At 35.1% G+C, this 22,331-nt stretch overlaps 1 protein-coding gene across 3 annotated transcripts in view; it reads left to right on the top strand.

The window, feature by feature from the left end:
• The window catches only part of RPGR (retinitis pigmentosa GTPase regulator), a 55,496-nt gene that overhangs the window by 21,092 nt on the left and 12,073 nt on the right, over positions 1 to 22,331 (top strand). For 2 of the 3 annotated variants that reach the window (XM_054566561.1, XM_054566560.1), the window contains exons 8-14: positions 2,345 to 2,500; positions 5,784 to 5,908; positions 7,919 to 8,101; positions 9,049 to 9,220; positions 14,127 to 14,224; positions 14,549 to 14,614; positions 16,914 to 17,855. In XM_054566561.1, the coding sequence (XP_054422536.1) occupies positions 2,345 to 2,500; positions 5,784 to 5,908; positions 7,919 to 8,101; positions 9,049 to 9,220; positions 14,127 to 14,224; positions 14,549 to 14,614; positions 16,914 to 17,855 (1,742 nt within the window). The remainder of the gene's footprint in view (positions 1 to 2,344; positions 2,501 to 5,783; positions 5,909 to 7,918; positions 8,102 to 9,048; positions 9,221 to 14,126; positions 14,225 to 14,548; positions 14,615 to 16,913; positions 17,856 to 22,331) is intronic. The other variant, XM_054566559.1, reaches the window with a different exon arrangement.

The following is a 22,331-nucleotide window of genomic DNA, read 5'->3' on the forward strand; positions in this document are numbered from 1 at the left end:
TGATAGATATCATCTTGTATGTCATCCAGAGCAGTTACCAAAAGACAAAAAAAACCTGGGGTCCTCAATGGAATCTGGATCCCAGGAAAAATAAGAATTTAAATTCTCCAGATTATGTTTTGACAAAGATCTCTACAGGATAACAAATGACTGGTCATGAAATCAAATGTATTCTGTGAAATTACAGTAGTATTGATGTGAAGCCAACTAATAAAATCTGTTTTTCTAACATAGTATTATTTTTAATTTTGAATTACATTGTTAAATGTTACAAAGGCGATATGACCAAAAATTATATTAGTTGTTATATATAATGTTCTTAGATGAAAGAGTCTTAGGTCATTAAAAAAAAATAGAAAATATTGTCATTGTTAATCATCCAAGCATCTGAAAATGAATCTAAAAGGATAATGTGAATCAGGCTGCCTAAACGGCCTAATTTTATAAGCCAGTATCAGACAACTTAAGAAACTTAAGAGTAGTCGTTGGCCAGCTAGAGATAGACAATTGTTTTCATTTACCCAACATTATATATAAGCTGAACATTTAGAACTGGAGTATGCCATGTGATTGTTAATTAAACTAAGAGATGATATTTTTTATACTAAAATAAGGATCTGTTTTGTAATTGCTTCATTGTGGCTTCATATCCTTGACACAGCATATTTTTTAAGAATTAATATCTATATGTCTTATTTATGAAATAAACATTCTTTTGAGACAGAAAAAATGTAAGGCCATGATAGTAGATAGGTATGTGTTCTCAGTATCTTCCATTGTCATAATAAAATCAGTTGATTAGAGAATTACTTTTTAGAAAGATACTCTTTTTCTAATTTATTTTTTATTGAATTTATTGGGGTGACATTGATGAAGAAAACTATATGGGTTTCAGGGATACAATTCTGTAATACATCATCTGTATATTGTATTGTTTGTTTACCACCCTAATTCAGGTCTCCTTCATTACCATTTGTTCACCCCTTTACCTTCTTCTACCTCCCCACCCCTACTTCCTCTCTGGCAATACTTTCCTGTGTCAATGAGTCTTTTTTCCTTTGCTTAATCCCTTCACTCTTACCACCAAGCCCCCAACCCCCTTCCCTCTGACAGCTGTCATTCTGTTCTCTGTATCCATGAGTGTCCACTTTGTTGGTTTATTTGATTCATTAGATTCCACATATAAGTGAGATCATATGGTATTTGTTTTCCTATGACTGGTTTATTTCATTTAGTATAATATTCCCAAGGTTCATCCATGCTGTTTCAAAAGGTAAGATTTCCTTCTTTTTATGGCTGGGTAGTATTCCCTTGTTTAAATGTACCGCAGCTTTTACAACTGAATGTCCTCTGACCTATGATGTTTTAAAATCTGTCTGAATGTTTTCTCATTTAATCCTCACAGAAACTCTATTAGAAAGTGATTATAATATCAGAGAATTTACGTAACTTTCCTACTTGCCACAGCTAGTAATAATAATGCAGGTTTCGGCTTCTGCCTGAATCCAAAACTCTTTTTCTTTTTTGTAGCAGGAGGGGCAATGTATTGAACTCTGTAGAAGTAAACTAATATAAATCAACACTGTGCTTCCTAACACAGTGGCCAGCGAGAGTTGTGTGTCTAAAATGACCCTACCATCATCACTCATTTATCCTGTTTTTGTGTTTTTCCTTTTCTAGAGAATATGTAAGCATAATATTTACTAAGCTATTGGAGGTCTTTTGGAATCACTTAAAATATTAATATAGATGAAAGCTTTTTTACCCTCCTTTCATTATTATTGCATTTCCTAGTAAATGTACTTCACCTATAAATAAATCTGGCATTATCTACTGTGTCTAAGTTCCCATGCAAATTCTCATGAAATTGTTTTATAAAATAGACTATTCTGTTAAACTACCTTTGAAAGTAAGGACTTTTTTCTATAGGAAACACTTCATTTTTTTTATTTAAGGCAGTGAAAGGAATTAGCTTAATGACAGTTGATACTTTTTTAAAAAGTGCTGAGTGGTAATTACAGGGACATTTTAAGTAGTGCACTGACTTACGTATTTTTAGCAGTTTCTTTTATCGGTTATGTGTAAAAGATGAAATGAGGCCAGTACCATAATTTTTACAGTTGTATACCTTGTCATTTTCCCTCTTCCTTCATCATTGAGAAATATATGCTTAAGTATGGGGTATTATATGGGCATTTCTTTCAGAGATACTTAACCTTCATTGTGAAAGTTTGAATATCAAAATTTTTCTAGATAAAATGATGACAGTGTCTGCTTTCCTGCAATCCTTCTCTCTTTCTTTCTTTCTTTTTTTTTTTTTTTGTATTTTCCCCTTCCATTTCAGAAAAAGCTGTGTACACCTTTGGACTGGGACAGTTTGGTCAGCTGGGTCTTGGCACTTTCATCTTTGAAACTGCAGAACCCCAAATCATTGAGTCTGTTAAGGGTCAGAAAATAACTTCTGTTTCCTGTGGAGAAAATCACACAGCTTTGATAACAGGTACAGATCATATTTCTGGTATATACTTATAGAACTTGATGTATTTTATTACAAGATAAAGACTATGTGAAATTAATGTATATAACTTAAACAAAGGAATTAATAACTGAGAAAATTGACTCCCTTGTTTAATATGCCAAAATATAAAGTTGTAAACTCATTTTAAGTTTTAATTCAGTTTAAAATCAATATAAATAATCATATATTTTTAGAACTTCATAATGTGTCAGCGGTGTCAGATAAAACCATAGTATTATACTTTGGCAGAAAGCTGGAATCTTTTTGAAACTTTATCAACTTGAAGATTCTTAACTCTCCTCAGACCAGAGGTAAAAGTCTTACAAGAAAAAAAACTTATTTTGTGTATATCCACATACCTATTATTTTTATTACTCTTTTAATTTTTATTAATTTTTTTGTTTTGAAATTGGTTAATAAAATTGTATGGGTTTCAAGTATATAATTCTATGTTCCCCAGATCTGTTTGCTAGAACGAAAGAGAACTTATTTTAAAACATCTTCCCTGTTCAAGCTGACACAGCTACATTCAGACTAAGTTTTTATGATGTTTTTGCCACTAGGAGGTGTTTTCAGGAGTGACCCTTTCCTACTTGCTCCATAGTGATGGAAAGGCACCTCAAAGGGCACTAAGTGAATAAGATCTGAGTCCTCTAGATCTTCCATTCTGTCTTTTCTCCTTTATCTAGAGAGATACTTTATTGGGCTGACTTATCCACCTCAGAAAGTAGGTGCTGCTAATGTAGGATTTAATAAAGATCTTTCCCTAAAATGACTGATTCAGTTATTTGTAGGTAATTGATATACTTATTCCACAATTTTAATTGCTTTAGAAAAAAAGGCTTTGTACTTTCACTGTTTCCAGTGCACATTTCTATCTAAAATGAAGCATTAAAAAGTTAGAAATCATATAGTGTTTTAGAATAATCCAAATAGTGCTATTTCTTTTTTAAGTTTAATTTTATTTTTGTTTATTCTGTTACAGTTGTCCCAATTTTTCCCCCTTTGCCCTCCTTCTTCCTGCACTATTCCCGGCTCCCACAGTCCAGATATTGCTATTTCTACATTTATTTCCCTTCTTTTAAACAAGCTACTCCTACAGTGAAGCTCACCTAATGGTGTATGGTTAGGGGACCTAGGAGTCAGCAAATGCGAGGTCCTGCAATTCACTGTCTCTCTTCCCAAAGAACCTTTCAAAGAGACCTACCTGCCCATTTTCAAGTATTGATGTCTTTGTTAATATAGCATGAAATAGAGCATATATATACAAATATATATATATATCCAATTGTATGTATAAATACATATATATACAATGTAAAGAATTGCTATTCATTCATAGTCCTAGGATTGTTGTTATGTATGCATCCCTTACTGCAGTATCCTAATCTCAGTTTCTCTGCCCTTACTGCCATTTTTCACCAATTCTAAATTGCCATTGGTGGTAAATACACACTTTTTATGGATCATCTAACATACAATGAGATTATTTGGTTAAACTTTCATAATACCTTTCCTCCTGATGAAAGAAGTTATAGCACAAATAATTGAATATTAACTTGGTTTGCCCTTTTGCTCATGAATCCTCCCCAGGGGACAGGTGTTACGAATATTTTTTCTTTAGGATTAATGAGAGGTATGTAGTGAGTTATCTCTAAGTTCTTCCAGTTCCTCATTATAGCCAGTGGCTCATAGTTTTAAAAGCTAAGGTTAGGAGTGGAGTCAGGTGGCTTACATCAGAGTTTGTTTTTTCGGACTAAAGATAATCAGATTAAAAGGGCAAACCTTAAGAAACATTTTGAGTAAAGAAATCAGGGTCAAAGGAAGGAGGAGAAAGGCAATAAGATGATAAGGAATATATATAAAGAAAGGAAATAAATACCTAATAGTTAGAATTATAAGAGTGTAAATTTAGGGCATAAACACTAACTATTGCTAATTTGTAGGGAATCTATTTATTTTTATATATTAATTTTTTAACTTCCCACTTTACTGAATTATGTTATCTCTGATCATTTTTCAGTCAGTTCTCTTGGATTTTCTTAGTGTACAATTACTTTGCCATCTTTAACTAGAAGTCCCCAAATGTGATCTTACAATTTTCTGGCTTAAAACCATTCACTTAGCTGATTATTGCCCATAGGAGAGAGTTCAGAAATTCTTAAGATGAACTAACAGGATCCACTGCCTTGTGGTTCCTTCTTACCTCCTCAGACTCATCTTTTACCACTCTCCCCTTGTGCTTCAGGCACGTTGGTTGCCTCTCAACTTCTTGACTATGCTATATATACATTTTTTTTTTTTATTCAGAGCCTTTGTATGTACTGCTGACTGTGCCTGGAAAATTCTTTGTTCCCTTTTCTTGCAGCTTAACTCTGATCATCCTTTACGCTCCAGTTGGAAAGCCTTCCCTAGTCCCCAGACTATTGGGAGATCATCCCCCTCCTCTGTACCTATACTGGCACCTTTCCCTTTACTTTTGCTTCCATGGCACCTACCCCACTTGAGATAGAGGTTATGAAGGAAGGGCTTGAGGAGTGAAGGTTCAGAATAGCTGCTATAGCAGTGGAGTAAAAGCGTTAACTGAAGAGACGCAACAAGATTACTCATCATCATCATAGTGGGTTCAACCTATCTAGGGGACCCCCAGTATTGGTGTAGGGATTAGTCAGCATGGTTGGTTTATTGCATTTTCAGCAGCAGTATTCCACAGCCCAGGAGCAGAACTGGTAGAAGAGACAGCTGGATTGATCTAAGACAGTAGTTTCCACTGGTGGTGATTTTGTCCCACCCAGGTGACACATGGCAATGTCTGGAGACATTTTTGATTGTCACAATGCAGAGGCAGGGTTGAGAAACCCTTATCTAATCAATGAATGGAGGGAAAAAGAAAATAGGTTGTATTGGGATGAAGGGGGTCAGAATATAAAAATCACTTTCCCCTTGAGAAGATGGTATGTAACATGAGATCTCATGCTGGGTTGCTGCTGTTCCACACAAGGCTCCACACAAGGCTTCACACAACTTGGTTTCAACTTTACAAACTACCAAGGGCTTAGTGATTTATTCTCAGAGTATCTATTGTCTAATGTTATGTGCAGGACCAGAGAGACCATAGAGAGTATGGAAACATCAATGAATCAGGATAAATTCAGTGTATAATGTGAGGGGGAAATTACCATTGCAATGTAAGTTAATGTATTTGTCTATTTACAAATAAATTAATACAACCAAGAATTTTATAATTCTCTTTTTTGCATTTTAGATTTAGGCCATATGTATACTTTTGGAGATGGTCGATACGGAAAATTAGGACTTGGAATGGAGAATTTTACCAATCAGTTTGTTCCTACTTTGTGCCCGAATTTTTTGACATTCAGAGTTTGTTTGGTAAGGGTATTAACATTTCCCTGTTTATATTTTCGTATTTCTTTATTTTAGTCTTTCAGTTTTGTATAAAAAATAAGCACTTTTATGTTTATATGAAAGAACATCATGGCTATATCTAATAAATATACTTGCTTCCTAAAAGTCAAATGACAGACATAATGTCGCTCTGAAAGCCTGTGCCTTTCCTTATTTTCCTTCTGTAATGTCTTCCTTTGTGCCCTAATCTTGACTCTTTTATTTTATCCTCACATCTCTTTGAAAACCAGGACTGTGCCATGCCTGAAAGCTTTGAAATGACTCCTATAGCACCCAGCAGAGTACCTTACTCATAGTAGTCATCTATAAATATTTGTTGAATTAGATATTACTAAGACTCTCAAATTCTGCACAAGAGAAAATGGATGAAGAGTTTTGAAATTATGTTTTGTTGGCCAAATGTTATTTAAATAAGAAGGTATTGTTTCAAGTTATTCCCAGCAGGCGTTTTGTATATGTTGTTTCTAAGACTTTTGCCAGTTAAGAACCACAGACTTGAAAAATCTGTTTCTTTGATGATGGTATCACTTGAAATTTGTTCTCCAAAAACTCAGTGCCTAATACTATACAACATTTCCATCTTTGTATTTGATACCCTTTTAGTGAACCGCTACTCTGAACAAGATGCTGACTGAATATAAGGAGTAGAAAGCATACAATGATGAACATGAACAAAATAATCAAATCCTCATTCACTGAGCTTATGGTCTTATAGGGAAGATCATTTTTAAAAGTGCTATACAGAAGTATATAAATTTTAACTTTGAAAATATTATTAAGGAAAGGTTCAGAATATGCTATCCTTATGCTACCATGTACACTATAAAGTTGTTAAAAATCTGTGTATTGCAAATACTACACAGTGGTTTTTAAACACTTTGTTGAAAATCAGTTATTTCTCAACATCCTTTGAATGTTGATTTTATTTTTCATGGTCCATCATTGTGCGTGCTTGCATTTTGCTCTAAGGACTTTAAAAAGTGTTCATGTAAAGAAAAAGGCTTTGAGACATAATTAGCCTAAGAGACTGATTTATTCTTGGGTCACCTTTTTCCAAGAAGAATTTCCCTGAGTAATTTTTTCAAGTAATTAACATGTTGCTCTCAGATTAAAACAACATCTTCTAACTTGTAAGGAGAATTGTAACATTACATTTAGTTTTTTATCTATACTATATCCAATAGTTTTTTCTCTATACTACCTAAAATTGAAAGTAAATTGTATGTTAAACTTATTCTAATTTTCAGTCATAGTAATTTAATGAAAAGAATCTGCAGTTGACTCTTGAACAATGCAGGGGTTAGGGGTTCTGACCCTGAAAGGAGAAAATCTATATATAACTTTTAACTTCCCCAGAACTTAAATACAGTCATCCTTCAGTGTTCACAAGGAACTGGTTCCAGATATCAAAATCCACAAATGCTCAAGTCCCTTATATAAAATGGCATAGAGCAATGCATACAGTCAGCCTTCTGCATCTGCAGATTCCCAACTGTGGATCGGATATAGTTTTCAATACATGGTTGGTTGAATCTACGGATATGAAACTCAGGGATATGGAAGGCTGACTGTTTATTTAAAAAAAATTATCTTAGTTGGTTAGAGCATCGTCCCAATACACCAAGGTTGCAGGTTAGATTCCTGGTCAGTGCACATATAAGAATCAACCAATGAATGCATAAATAAGTGGAATAACAAATCAATGTCTTTCTAAAAATCAACAAATAATTTAAAAATAAAAACTTTTATAAGTGGACCTGTGTAGTTCAAAATCCATGTTCAAGGGTCAGCTGTATATTATAATTCATATTTGTGTGTGTATACATACGTGTATGTGTGTATGTATAGATGGAGGCATTCAGTATAGAAAGTCTGCCATGAAATAAATGTTTTGTTTTGTAGCTGAAAACTGTTAAAAACTTACTTGTGTGTAAAGCCAATATCAATTAATTTATCTGTGCATTTATGCTGTAGGTTGCCTGTGGTGGATGTCACATGATAGTTTTTGCCACTCCACGACATATTATAGAAAAATATGAATTTCAGGAAATGAGTGATCCTTGCATATCTGGAGCAACTTCTCTGCCCATCAGCGATGTGACTTCAGGAAACGTACTGTACAGAACTTTTTCAGCACGTGTACGTCGAAGAGAAAGGGTACAGTCGTGGTCTGTTCTGTATAATAGTATAGTCTAACATTGCAAAGAAAACTGGAAGAAAAAAATCCATTTTCTTTGTAAATCAAAGAAAGGTCTTGCGAGATACATTCACTAAATAAAATAATTAGAGTTGAGGGCATACAAATTTTTTAAGGGAACTCAGAGTTAAGCTGTTAAATATACAAATTAGAAAATTCAAATTACCATGAATATCCTTGGCTTATATACAGTGATACTTACCATTATCTTATCACCTCAGATTGAATGCTGAGTTGTTTTCTCAACTATATGTGTATTGACCTTTGCTTTGCTTTTATCTTTCAGTTATACCTCATGAACAGTAGAAAGTTATACATTGTAAACAATGAAACATGGAAAACAAAGAAATAAGATCTTCAGTCTGAGAGAGGGAATATTTTTTTCTCAATTAAATTTAGAGTCTCATTCTGTGCTTTAAAATTATTTCAATGATACTAATATTTTTTTAAAAAGTAAAATGCCAAATAATTTTTACAAAAGACATTCCTTTTTTAAAAAATTAGTTTAAGTTATAAATTGTATTCCTTTTGAGATAAAAAGATTAAGTTTGACTTTTTATTATGAAAAAATAGCTATGGAAAGACTGAGAAATATCCTGTAAGTATTTTGTAGTTGTTTATGTCTCATGAGTAATTTTTTTATTTTTCAAGGAAGGCAGAGAAAACACACACATGCTTTTCCCCATCATGTGAAAAACAAGCTTTCAAATTGACAGTTTAGAGCAACTAAATGTATAGAGACAAGAACAACATTTTTCATCCCTTGGGGATTATAAAAAGTGAATTGTGTGGGACATTGGCCAACTTTGAAGTCTGTCTGTTAAATATTTTTTAGCAGCCACAGGGTAGTTGATGTTGATATTAAATATAAAACATCTAACAGTTTATTTAACCTTTTATTTTAAAGGATAAATCCCCAGATTCTCTTCAAATGACACAAACACTACCTCCAATTAAAGGGACCGTTGGGCCATCTGCTTGTGTTTTCCCGAGTTCAGTTCCTTTCTGTGTATCTATAAGTAATCTGCCAGAGGAAATGATGACTGAAAAGGAGGTCCCCGTGAAGCCCATGGAACCAGGTATTATTTGATAAATACTCTGCCTGCTCTCAGAAAAAAATATGTACCTTTTATTCCCATTGTTTTCATGTTTACCTTAAGATGTTTTCTGCAATTGTTTTCTTCCTAAAGACCGACATCTCTCATTTCAATTCAAATCCAAGAATGCTCTTACAAAGAGCAAGCCTTGTCACTGACCCTAAAAATTCCATATAATAACAGCAGCATATCTTTGTAGGGCAGTGTTTGGCATACAGAGTACCTTAACTTTCATTATTTCCTTTAAACTCTGAAGCAACTCCATGAATTAGGTAGGAGTTATATTCTTTAGGTTTATAGATGAGAAAAGCAAGGCTTGAAGAGATTGAGTGACTTGTCCAAGATTGTCCAGCTTATAAATGAAGTGAATAAGTTGAATGCAGGTCTTACTGGACCTATGTGAAGTTCTACAGTTAGGCAGTATACCATAGTGGCTAAGAGCCTGGTATATGGAGTTAAATTGATCTGGGGCCAGATGACAGCTCTGACATTCATTAACTATGTGACTGACTTTGGAGAAGTTGCTTGATTTTTCTAAGCCTCAGTTTCCCTATCTTTGAAATGAATTTAATAATACCTACTTTAGAGAGTGAGTGTGACAGTTAAATAAGGCATATAATATACTTAGCATTCAGCCTAGCACCTCCAGAAACCCCTCAGTAAATATAGTCATGGTTATTATTAATACCTCTACCTCACTACCTATTAGATATAACTTTCATGTTTTGAATTGTAATCCCAGCTCTTTAGCTAATATATACATTTTCTAAACAATTTTGTTTACAGACATTTGTATATCTTAGGATTATGTATATATTACTTCAGGGTATATGCTTGATAGGGGCAGGACAAGAAACCAAGACCAGGAGATCAGAATAAACAGTAGGTTTGGTATTAAGAAGATAATCTGGGCATCTGGAATTAATGACTGTGACACAGATCATTTTTAGTATCTTAGGGATCAGGAACCTAGACAAAAATTTGACATAATAAAAGATCAGGAACTCAGGCAAGAATTTTGGGCCATGGTAATGAGATATTATCTGCAACTGGGATCTTGATAATGAGCTAGTTTCCTGCATCTCACTCAGAATTTTTGGGTGTTTCCTTTTGAGATAAAAATCACTGGCACTCTTCATCCCTGTATACAAGAAAAGTAGAGTCTGAAAACAATGTATACAAGGAAAAGAGAAGTTTGTGGTTTGGGGAAGTTACTTCCCACTTCAAGATTTGATTGTGAGGATATACAGAATTTTGTAGCTAGATCAAAAGCAAAAGCCATCCCTTATCTTTTTGTGGCTGTTTGCTAAAACTTTCTTAATAAAAATTATTTTGAAAGTTGTATCCAACATGTTATATGACTTTTTCTTAGTTATTTGCAGATTTCAATGTATACTATAGAATGAAGGTGGTCAGGGAAGACCTTGTTGAGAAGGTGACAATTAAGCTAAAACTTAAATGATACAAAAGATAGACAAAGAGGAGGATTTCTGTATTTCAGGCAAAGAAAATAATATATGTAAAGATTTAGAAGCAGTTATAAGAAAAGGAAAGACAACCCTTGGGGCTAGAAAGTAAAGGAAAAGGCAGGACAGGATAATGTTGGAGAAAGAGACAATGACAAATTATTCATGGTTTTATTGGCCATGGCTAGCCAATATTTCAGTGTTTTTAAAATTGAACAGTAGGTCATTAAAGGATTTTAACCAGAGGGTTGAGGTGCTTCAGTCCAACTTGCATTTTAAGATGATCACTTGCCTTTGTGTGCATTGTAGAGAGGCCAGACTGGAAATAGAAAGAATACTTAGGAGCTTTGTGTAAGTGATAATGATGTTTGGACCAAGGCGTTCACAGTGGAGAAAGAGAGAAGTGGCAGGTTGAAAGTATATTTTAGACACACTAAAATATATGAATTTGCTGACCTTCTTAATGTATTACATACGGATATGAAGGAAAAGGAAGAATCAAGGATGATTCCTAGACAGGAGAATGGTTTACAAGTTCGAAGGGAAAAAAATTAAAATTGAGCTTGAGATACCTGTGAGACATCCAAGCAAAAATACCAAGCAGGCAGTTGAAAATGCAAGCCTGAAGTTCAGAAGGGAGGTCTGGACTAGAGATATAAATTTGGAAACTATGCAAACAGAGATAGTATTCACAACCCATGAAAGTTTGTGAAATCACCTATTAGATGGTAAAATTGGAAGAGAAGAGTGCCCAGGATTTAGCCCTGAGGACATCTAATGTTTAGCAAGCAAAGAAGACTTCCTCTGCCTCCTCAGCCAGCTGGGTAAGAGGAGGGAAATTAGGAGAGAGTGGAGTCATGAATTCAAACTACTTTGCAAACATCAAGGAAAAAGAGCTCACAGGAATAGCCCATGGATTTAACATCATGGAGATTCCTGCTAGTCTTGACAAGAGTAGTTCCAGGGGAAGATCAGGGCAGAATCCAGAATGTTAAGAGTTGAGATATTAATGGGAGATGAAGTGAAGTGTAGATAGGGTGTGAAGATAATTCTTTTGCATATTTTGATCATGAAGAGGAGCACAGGAATCGACTGGCAGCTAGAAGGAGATATGGGATCAATGGCAAATATTAGAGTATATTTGTATGCTAATGGACATAAGCCAGTAGTCCCAGAGATTGGTAGCATGTGAGAGAGAGTGTATAACCAAAGGTGCAGAACTCTTAATACAGGAGGGGCTCACATTCAGAGTAGTCTTTAGTAACAGGAAAGACATTCTGCATTTTAACAGGAAAATATAGATAAATGTGTACATTTGTTGGTGAGAAGATAAAGCACATTAGATCTGATGAGTACTGGTTTCTCAGTCAAGTATAAGGCAAGGCCAATGAGCTTAAATGATCTATTTTTTAAACCTCCATTCTCTGCCCTCCAATCTAGCCTGCTTAGCACTTTATACATTAATCTTCTTTAGGTGCAGTTTAGTTCCTGTCTGCTCCAGTGTCTTCAGAGGATCCTCAGTATTTTTTTTTAAATAAGTGTAAATTTCCCCATGTAACCCCCACCTGCTTCATCTTTCAGTTGTCTTTTTCTTATAATCTTAACTGAGGTCCCAAGCCTACAAACCAGCCCATGATCCAAATCTAGCCAGACCCCTGTTTTTGTAGTTTTATTGGAACTCAGTCATATCCATTCTTTTAATGTGTTGTCAGTGGTTGTTTTCACACCAGGGTGGCAGAAGTTTGGTTAGTTAGGACAGAGGTTATATGACCACAAAGTCTAAAACATTTATGGACTTTTACAGAAAAAGTTTGCCAACCCATAATTTTGATCAAACTGAGCTCTTCACAGTCAGACTCAGTGAAAAGGCTATGAAATTTGGACCCAAGATTGACACTTGGCACCAAAAGAGTCACTGAACCTTAATTTATTCATTTGTGAAGTCAAAATATAATTCTTACCTCTCTTGTTGTCTTGGGATTAATCTGACATGTATAAAAACATATGTTCCCAGCACGTGGTAACCCTTCAATACAAGCAACTCTGTTTCTGTTAACACTGACCTTCATTTTCGTCCTTGTCCACCTTCATCTCTGCCTCTCATAATTCTACTCATCCATCCCAGTGCCTCCTTAGTGAAACATTTTGTGATTCCCAACATTCAGATGTGATTTCTCATTCCCCTATGCCATATATTTTATATTCCCTTATAGATTACAAGTTCATTAAGTATGGGGCCACATAGATACTTGAAATATAAGAGGGACCATTTTGTAAAGTACATGATTATATAACCACTTTGTTGTACACATAAAACTAATACAAAATAATACTGAATGTAAATTGTAATTGAAAAATAACAAAGTGTAACGTCCAAAAAAAGAATTAATAGTTAAATTGATATCACCTGCATATTATGTCACATGAAACACACACAAACTGATTATTTGCTCATTTGAACGGAATGAATTTACAAGGGAGAGATCAGTGTGGACTGTCATTTTTAGTGAAGATGGCATTAAGGAGCTCCTCTCAAATAAATAGACACGTTCTAAATGAGGGTATAATAACTGAGAAAAACATAAGGTAAATAGAGCTTATAAATTCTAATTCTCTTTATTATATAATAACTTTTCAGTTTTCCATGGAAGTGTCTGGGTGCTTGTATTAGTTATCTGTTGTTACATCACAAATGACCCTAAAGTTTATGAGTTAAAACAACAAACATTTGTTATCTCACACAGTTTCCAAGGATTAGGAATCCTGGATCAGCCAGCCTAGCTGAGTAGTTCTGGCTCAGGGCATTTCCTGCTGTTACAAACAGGCTGTCAGATGAGGCTGCAGTAATCTGAAGGCTGGACTGAGGCCATTGTCAGGGGGCTTCACTTTCTCAGCACATGGGCTTCTTCCTAGAGATGTTCACAATATGGCTTCCCCCAGAGCAAGTGATCCAAGAAAGAGAGAGAATATGTGGGACCGAGACATAAACCACAATAACGTCACAGTTATGTCTGCTTTATGTTATTGGCCATACAGACCAATCTGGTAAAATGTGCAAAGGAACTTCATTGGGGTATGCATACCAGGAGGATGTAGGTCACTGGGGCTCTTCTTTCAGACTGGCTTTCACAGTGCTTGACACGTGGGTAGTATTTATCCTAAAGGAATAGCATTTTCTTGTTCATATGAATGAAGTGGTTGTTATCTCATCAGTGTCAAAATCTTCAAATTTTCAAGAAGAAATTTTAAAACCTGTTATCGCTGTGAATGAAATCTGTTCAGTTCCCTTAACATGGTTAAAGCACCTTCAATAAAATTATATCTGCACCTTGTATTACAGAATAATTTCTGTTTATTGTCCAGTTGTCTTTCACTTTTCCTTTGAAATCTGGTTTTCTCTTTTTTCCCTTTTAATCATTCAGGTAATTTTCAAGATAAAATGACCAAAGGGAATGATACAGACAATTCTTCATCAGCAGATACAGAAAGCCTTGGAGAAACTACTGACGTCTTAAATATGGTAACGGTTTTCTTATTTATGTATTTAGGTATAAGTTTGAATTTTAGTTCATCATGTATTTGTGTGTATGTGTCTGTGTATATATATACTTCTGTACTGTTATTTTGTTTTTGTTTCATTTTGTTATTTTTAATCAACTTTATTGAGGTATAAACCTATACCTGCAATAAAATTTATTTCAACTCTCACAATATGTATGCAATTGAGTTGATTATAATACTATTTAAACTTTTAAATTATTTATATATATTTTAGAATGCATAAATATATAATCATATACAGTCTTCATTGTTTTTAGAGCATATACTTTTTTATTTATTTCAGACACATATGATGAGCCTAAATTCCAATGAAAAGTGTTTAAAATTATCGCCAATTCAAAAAAGAAAGGTATAATATAGAGAGTTATTTTTATCATGGTGGGTAAGAACTATTTAATTTTTTTTGCTTTGAAAAGTTTCTGGAAAGAACACAAGAAAGGTAAGCATTCACTTACTTTAGAATTGAAAAGACACGAATACAATATAAATCGCCTCAATTTGGTCTTGTTCTGTTGGTGTGTATTTTCTGCAATACAACAAAGATTGATAGAGTTCCAGTGCTGAAATTTGCTCTTTGGAGTTGCTAACTAGTCAGAATAGCCATACTTTCTTGTCATCAAGGCAAAAAGGTTATGGTTGTAGTTCTTAAGCATTGCAAGACGCTATTGTTTATCAGAGTGGCTCTCAGACTTCACTTGAGTATTACTTTAGATGAGTAAGTGTGCTGACCTTACAGAATGATATAAACATCTTTTCCAGCTCTAAATTTTTGTGGTTTTAGTGAAAATATTTAATACCCATTACTTTTCCAATGTTTGGAATAGGCTTTAATTTATCAAGGAATTAGTAACATAAAAATGAGATTAAACATTTAGAAATTAGTCATGTTAGATTATTAGAAATTAGAAACTGTGCATGGTTGATAAAAATAGACCTTTAATAAATAACAAATGAATAGCAAGAGGAAGGAGTAGCCTGGTTTTTACAACCCTGGAGAGATAAAGGTTTCCCCTAAAATTCTTTACTTTTCCTACCTTTATGGGCCAGAAGAGTGAAAGTATGAATAGTTTGGAAATTGAAAGAATAAATTGGAGAAATGTAAATTGAAGGAAGAAGCCTATAGAAAACATTTAGTTTATATTTCTAGTACCTTTTCTACATTGGTAAGCTAAAAATCCTTAAAATCAAAGTCACTGAAATGCAAGAGAATCTTACTAAATTAGAAAATTTGGTGCCAATCCTCATTACTGTTATATTTTTTTTTCACCAAGAGTCATGGTGAATAACATTTTTTAAATGTGGGAGAGCTATTCTAACACAGTTGTGGAAGCTCAGTGAAGGTTGACTGTTTATTGATTCACTGTGCTTCCAAGCAGACAGCTTTTCTGTGTCTTTCCTTCCTCTTGGACTCTGGGCTCTGCCTCTGCTGCTTTATTGTGCTAGGGAAATAAAGGCACATACATTTAGGAATCATTTCTGGCACCTGAGCCTCTGTCTCTCTTAGGGTCCTGAAAGAATCATGACTTTAAAGAGTAGGACCTAGAATAAACAGAAAAAGATGGCATTTACTTTTGAACTGATAACATATTTTATACTTCTAAGTAGAAGCCTTACCAGGCTTACTTTGGTGAATAAAAAAAGATTTATTATATAGTATTTTTATATATTAATTTTAACGTGCTTTATAAGTAATTTCTTTAGCAAAATATTGACTTTGTCCTGGGCCTAACATTCATCACAATTTATAAAACTTGACTCAGTGAGGTTTTACTATCCAGAGACCCAAATTTATTGAATATTTTTACCCATTAGCATGCAAAATTTAGGTCAACAATTTGATTTTTCCCTTATTTTGTCTAGCAGGAAATTACTTTCATATTCTTAAAATATCATTCAAATCACAATGTTTAATTTCATAGTTTTTTAAAAATCTTACATTTTACCTTAAGTATTTTCCTTGTAGTGTTTTTTATGTATGCAAATTATTATAATTTAAAAATATAGTAGAGGGTCAGAATTCTGAAAACCCAAGGTTTTGTTTTCAAAAGAAAAATATATTCATTATTTAGCATATTCATAAAGACTTTATTTTCACTTTTTATTTCAGTTATTTTCCTCTAGAAATAAACTATTCATTTTTTCAATTTTTAGGAAGTTTACATTTTCATTTATTTTCTTTAATTGTGTGAATTTTGTGTAATTGAAAGGCCAATCAAAAATTGACAATTAAACTGATAAGAAATGTAGACAAAAATTGAACTGCACTGCATGCAAGAGAAGTATACATTTTTAATAGTATTTTGCAAAATCAGCCTGGAAATGCATTATACTTAAGAATTGATTTAGATTTAAAAAAGGGTCAGAGAATAAATATTGATGAAACTGTAATGGCAAAATTAAGGCAAGTACTAAGAATTTAAAAGTTAAACATAGACATGTTATTAAGTCAAAATTGGATATACCATAAACTTAGAGAGCAGCATAAATTATCTCCAGAAAAAAGACCCGGGCAGTTTTTAGTAAAATTGGACATTTTTGTGCTCTCTTAGTAAAATTAATAACAGTGCAAGTTCTTGGCAGTTTTTGTATTAAATAAGTTACCTTTGTCAACTAATAGTAGTATGATGATTACTTCAAAAAATTTACAGAAACAAGAAACAATTGAGCAACTGAAGCAGCATACAGCTCATACTGAAAAGGATGATAGCAGTGAATATGAAAGTGAAGAGATGTCCCAAAAAATGAAAGAAGGGAAAGCATATAAACAAATTTTGGCTAAAGGAATATACATGGTACCAACAGCTGGGAATGTGGAAGCACGTTCAGATGAGGATGTAGGTCATGACTCAGGCCAACCTGAGCCTCAGGCTGACACCAAAGAGAAAGGCTTGCAGAAAAAGACATTTAAAATTAAAAATAAGTATGCTATTTATCCACTTGATGATAAGGAAATAGAAAATAACAGTAGTGGACAATGCAGTCAGAAAGATTCAGAGGCAGAGGAAATAGTTTCTGAAAAGGAAACTAAACTGGCAGAAATGGCAGGTCTGAAGGATATAAGAAAAAGTGAAGAGAATATAAAAAATGTTAACAGATTCTTTGATGACTTACCAAATAGAGTCATGAATATTGAGAATTTTGAAGAAAGTAAATTTGTTAAGGAAAGGAAAACAACCAAGCAAGATGAGATCTCTGACAGTGAAAGAGAATCTGTAGAGGAGTCAGACATGGAAGGTGAAAGTGAAAGTCAGCACAGTACAACTGATGGCTTCGAGCCACCTGAATCAGTAGACTGTAGTAGTGGAGAAAAAGATGATGATGATGAAGTGGAAACTTACCAAAACTCATGGTATAGCAGAAACTTTATTGAACAAGAACGTGAGGAAGAACTCATATTATCTGAATTCATGAGAAAATATGATTTTAAGTGTGACCGCTTGCCACAAATTCCAGAGGAAGAGGAAGGAGCAGAGGATTTAGAAGGAAGTGGAGTAGAGGAGCAAGAGGTAGAGGAAAATGTGGAGATGCCTGGAGGAAAGGAGAAGGAGAAATCAGAGATCCTGTCAGATGACCTTACAGACAGAGCAGAGGTGAGTGAAGGCAATGGAAAGTCAGGGGGAGAGGCAGAGGATGTGCCTGAAGGTAGATGTGAGGGAATCTGGAAGGAGGGTAATTCACGAGTGGAACAGAGGCAAAGTGAGGAGGGAGAGGAGCAGAAAGACAAGGGAGGAGGAGAAATAGAGAGCCAGGGTAAGGGAGAGAAAGATTTAGAAGAAGGGAAGAGACAAGAGCAAAAGGAGAGGGAACATGACCATCAGGAGGAAAGAAACAAAGGGATGGAGAGAGGGGAAGGGGAGGAGCAAGGAGAGGGGGAAGGAGAAGAGGAAGAGGAAGAAGAGAATGAGGAAGGGGGACAAGTGGAACAAGGGGAGGGAGACAGAGAAGAGGAAGAAGGAGAGGAAGAAGGAGAAGAGGAAAAAAAGGGGAATGAAGAGGAAGGGGGAGAGGAGGAAGTAGAGAAGGAAGAAGAAGGAGAGGGGGGAAAAAAGGGGGAGAGTGAAGGGGAGGAAGAAGAGGGGGGAAAGGAGGGGGAAGGACTAGGAGAGGGGGAAGGGGAGGAAGAGGAGGGGGAATGGGAAGAGGGAGAGGAAGAAGGGGAAGAGGGAGAAGGAAAAGGGGAGGAAGGAGAGGGGGAAGGGGAGGAAGGGGAAGTGGAGGAAGGAGAGGGAGAAGGGGAGGAAGGAGAGGGAGAAGGGGAGGAAGGAGAGGGAGAAGGGGAGGAAGGAGAGGGAGAAGGGGAGGAAGGAGAGGGAGAAGGGGAGGAAGGAGAGGGAGAAGGGGAGGAAGGGGAAGGGGAGGAAGGAGAGAGCGAAGGGGAGGAAGAGGAAGGGGAGGAAGGAGAGAGCGAACAGGAGGAAGGGGAAGGGGAGGAAGGAGAGAGCGAAGGGGGAGAAGGGGAGGGGGAGGAAGGAGGGGGGAGAGGGGAGGAAATGGAAAGGACGGAGTGGGAATTGGAGAAGAGGCAAGAGGAAGAAAATGGGAGGAGAGAGGAGGAGGAGGAAGAAAAGAACAATGAGGATGGTGAAGGGAAATACCAGGAGACAGGTGATGAAGGGAGTGAAAGGCTGGGAAGACAGGGTGAAGGAAAAGAGTCCAGAAAAGTTAGCAAAATCAAAGGATCTGTGAAATGTGACAAAGATAAAACACATCAAAGAAATTTCATTACTAACACAGAGGGAAAGAAGAAAGAACATGAAGTACAGAGGTTTAGAATGCCAGTGCAGTCAAAACAACTTTTAGAAAATGGTTCTAAAATTTTTCAGAAGCCACCAGGTTCCAAAAAATTCTGGAATAATGTGTTACCACATTATTTGGAATTGAAGTAGTAAAGTAAATTAGACCTGATTATGTCCAGGCAAACAATTTGATTGCCTTACATGTAATAGGCACCCAATACATTTTATTAAATTGATTTTATATCATGATTACCTTACATGTGGTACAGTGACAACTGGTAAAGACAACACAAGGCACTGGTAAATTTTGGCTCCTCTTAAACTGATATCTTGTGTATTTCCCCCCCAAATTTAATCTATAACTAGCAAATATCAAAAGGTCATAAAAGTTAATATTCCTCATTAAAGATAGACTTAGGAAATAGGAGTACACTATAAGTATTTTGTTTGTGTATACAAAAATGGCACAGATCCTTAAGAGCTATCTGGTTTCTTATAAGTATGTTAGTACAGTTATTTTCAGTATGATTAGGTTATCTACCACATAGAATAATTTTATAAGAATGGATAGTATTCGAAAGCTAACATGAAGAATTCACATATTAAAGAAATAGTGCTGTCTTTTCTGCCTTTTACTTGTCCTTTTTGCTACAGTCTACCAAGTGATGGTTGGATTCAGAGCTCAGATTTTAATAATGTAGCCTCTTTTAGTTACTATCCAGGCAAATGGCAATGTATATTATAAAGTAGAGATTAATTTAAGTCTGTAATGTGGAAGTATGTAAAATTTCAACTATTGGCCAGGCCAAGCTACTCATTAGGCCTCAGTTTTCTCATCTGCAAAATAGAATGGATTAGATGATACTACAGCTATACTTCTAACTCTTAAATTCTTTCATTCCCAAGCTGACTTAATCTATCATATTTGTTATTTGCATAAAAAATTGTTAAGGAATAATTGCACTTTAAAATTAGTCTAGTTTTCTATAAAATATTGTTCGTTTCTCTTAAAAAGTTATGACAGCTTTAATGTCTCTTATCTTCTGTCATTCTGTATTGCTGAATCCTGTAATTTCCATGCTTTAACTGTACTATGAGAAATTTCATTTTCAGTATATATTTTTGTGTACTCTCAATGTATTCTTCATTGACTATTCTGTAATTCTGTTTGTTGCTTGTCAAATGTTTCAAGTAAAATAAAAATTCAAGTATATACAGTCACTAATTGTTTGTAAAAAGAGAATCTAATCTTAGATATTGGATTTTAGAGAGGCTAGATTTCCACTAGTGTAATTTCAGTCTTCCCTTAACATTTTCAATGTATATAATGCAGCTAGTTTGTTTAGTTGTTATTTATTCATAGCTCCATTTTCAACTGATTTACTGGTCCCATATCTTGGACATGAGGATGTCTTATACATTCTTTTATCAAGGAGGATTTTGATGCTAAACTTCCTGTGAATTTTGTGTAGTTGAATTCTTTGTGCATTTGATTCTCCTTGAGTGAGAAAGAATATGAGGAGGAATACTAGAATATGAAGTGAAGAAATTCTTAGGAGCAACTGTAAGTTATGTTTTAGCTGCAAGGATCTTTGGTAGCTTCCCCTAACTAACCAAACGTGCTGATTTAGCACTGCAGGGTTCTTCCAAATTCTACCACATTCATTGTTAATAGAATATAATTAATACTTTGATAAAGATATATGTACTGTGTTGTTTACTAGTGAAAAGCATGGCTATTTAAAAATTGAGTTTAAGATGATTAAACAAGTTCAGTGACAGAAGTGGAATTTATAATGGAAAAACCTCCAGGGAGATGAGAAACTCTTAAACTCAAATTATTAATGTTAAAGATATAGACATTCCTCTTCCAAAGAGATAATCAGCCAGCAGTAATGAAATGATGTTTTTAAACTGTGTCTACCTCATATTTGAGCTGGTCTAGATAACCACTTTTTAATTATCACTTCATACCCATTTCTTCACATTTCCCCCAGCCAAAAAAAATTAGTGCTTTTTTAGAAGCAGTAATTTGTACAGCATAGTCTTCTTGTCAAAATACTAGCCTGGTAATTTTCAGACCTGAATTAATAGTTGGTTAAATAGATTGGAATAACTGGTTTCTTCTTTGGTCCCCATCTGTTGGTCGATCAGGCTTTTACTGTAGTTTATCAGTGATCATTTCTGAGGCACATAGGAGTAGTATAGAATCCATTGAGTTATAGTTTAAAATGTCGACCCTGACAGAAAAATACTTTAAAGTAAACCGTAAAGGAATATCACAGCTGCTGAACATAATGGAGATGAGTGCAATTGAAATGTTTGTTATTTCACATAGAAATAAATTTTCTGTATACATATATATAGAGAGAGAAAATAAAATAATACCATGGAGGAAAGTGCTGTAATTCCTTCCTTTATTCTTTCCATTGTGAAAATTAAATGTGGTATTATATGCCCGATACCTGACATATAACTTAATATTTGTTTCATATTAGTCATTCAACAAGTATTTATATACCAAGCACCAAAAATAGAACAGTAGCCTCCCCCAAAAAGGTGAATCTCAAGAAGTGAGGCTGCTTACAGTCAACCTCCTATGGCCCTCTTCCCTGTCAGGGACATTAGGTTAAGTATAGATTTCTTGAAAGAACACTATGTAAAAGCATTTCCTGGACTCTGCCTTAACTATTGTTTAACAATGTCCTTTTGTTTACCTTTACTCCCATGTTCTTAGCTAGGACTGCCCGAAGATAAAAATATGATCTTAAAACAGATCTATGACTTTCCTGTATTAAACCCCTCAGTAAGAAAATGGTTTTGTGCCTTGGTTCTGCAGAGAGTAAGATATGGCTCCTGATCTCAAGGAACGCGTAGAGATTTCTACAGGCTGACCAGAAAACATATGAGTACAGCAGAGTGCTTTAGGAGTGGCACTTCAGCTGCCACAGAGAAAGGCTAAGAAAGGGCTTCCAAGGAGCCATGGTGAACTGTGAACTGAGTCAAAGAAAGTAAACCTAACCAGGAAAAGGGGAGGGTGGAGAGTAGGCTTTCCAGGCTGATGGGAGCCATGCCAGTGTTTTGGTGTCAGTGCAGCCTAGAGTATCCTTTGGTCCTGGATAGAGAGGCAGAGGGCCTTATATATTTGTAAAAGATGTTAAACAGTAGTAAGATGATCATATTTGGGCTTTTGTGACATCATTCTGCAGTAGTATGGAAGGTGGATTGGAAGGGAACAGGACCAGAGGCAGGGATGCCGGTTAGGAGGCATTTTTAGCCCAGGCAGAGACTGAGGAGCAGCTGGACTAGGACAGAGGGGATGGAGAGTTT

The sequence above is a fragment of the Pteronotus mesoamericanus genome, unplaced genomic scaffold, assembly GCF_021234165.1.
Source record: "Pteronotus mesoamericanus isolate MK-2021 breed Mesoamerican mustached bat unplaced genomic scaffold, CSHL_Meso_final contig_173, whole genome shotgun sequence".
Classification (NCBI taxonomy): domain Eukaryota; kingdom Metazoa; phylum Chordata; class Mammalia; order Chiroptera; family Mormoopidae; genus Pteronotus; species Pteronotus mesoamericanus.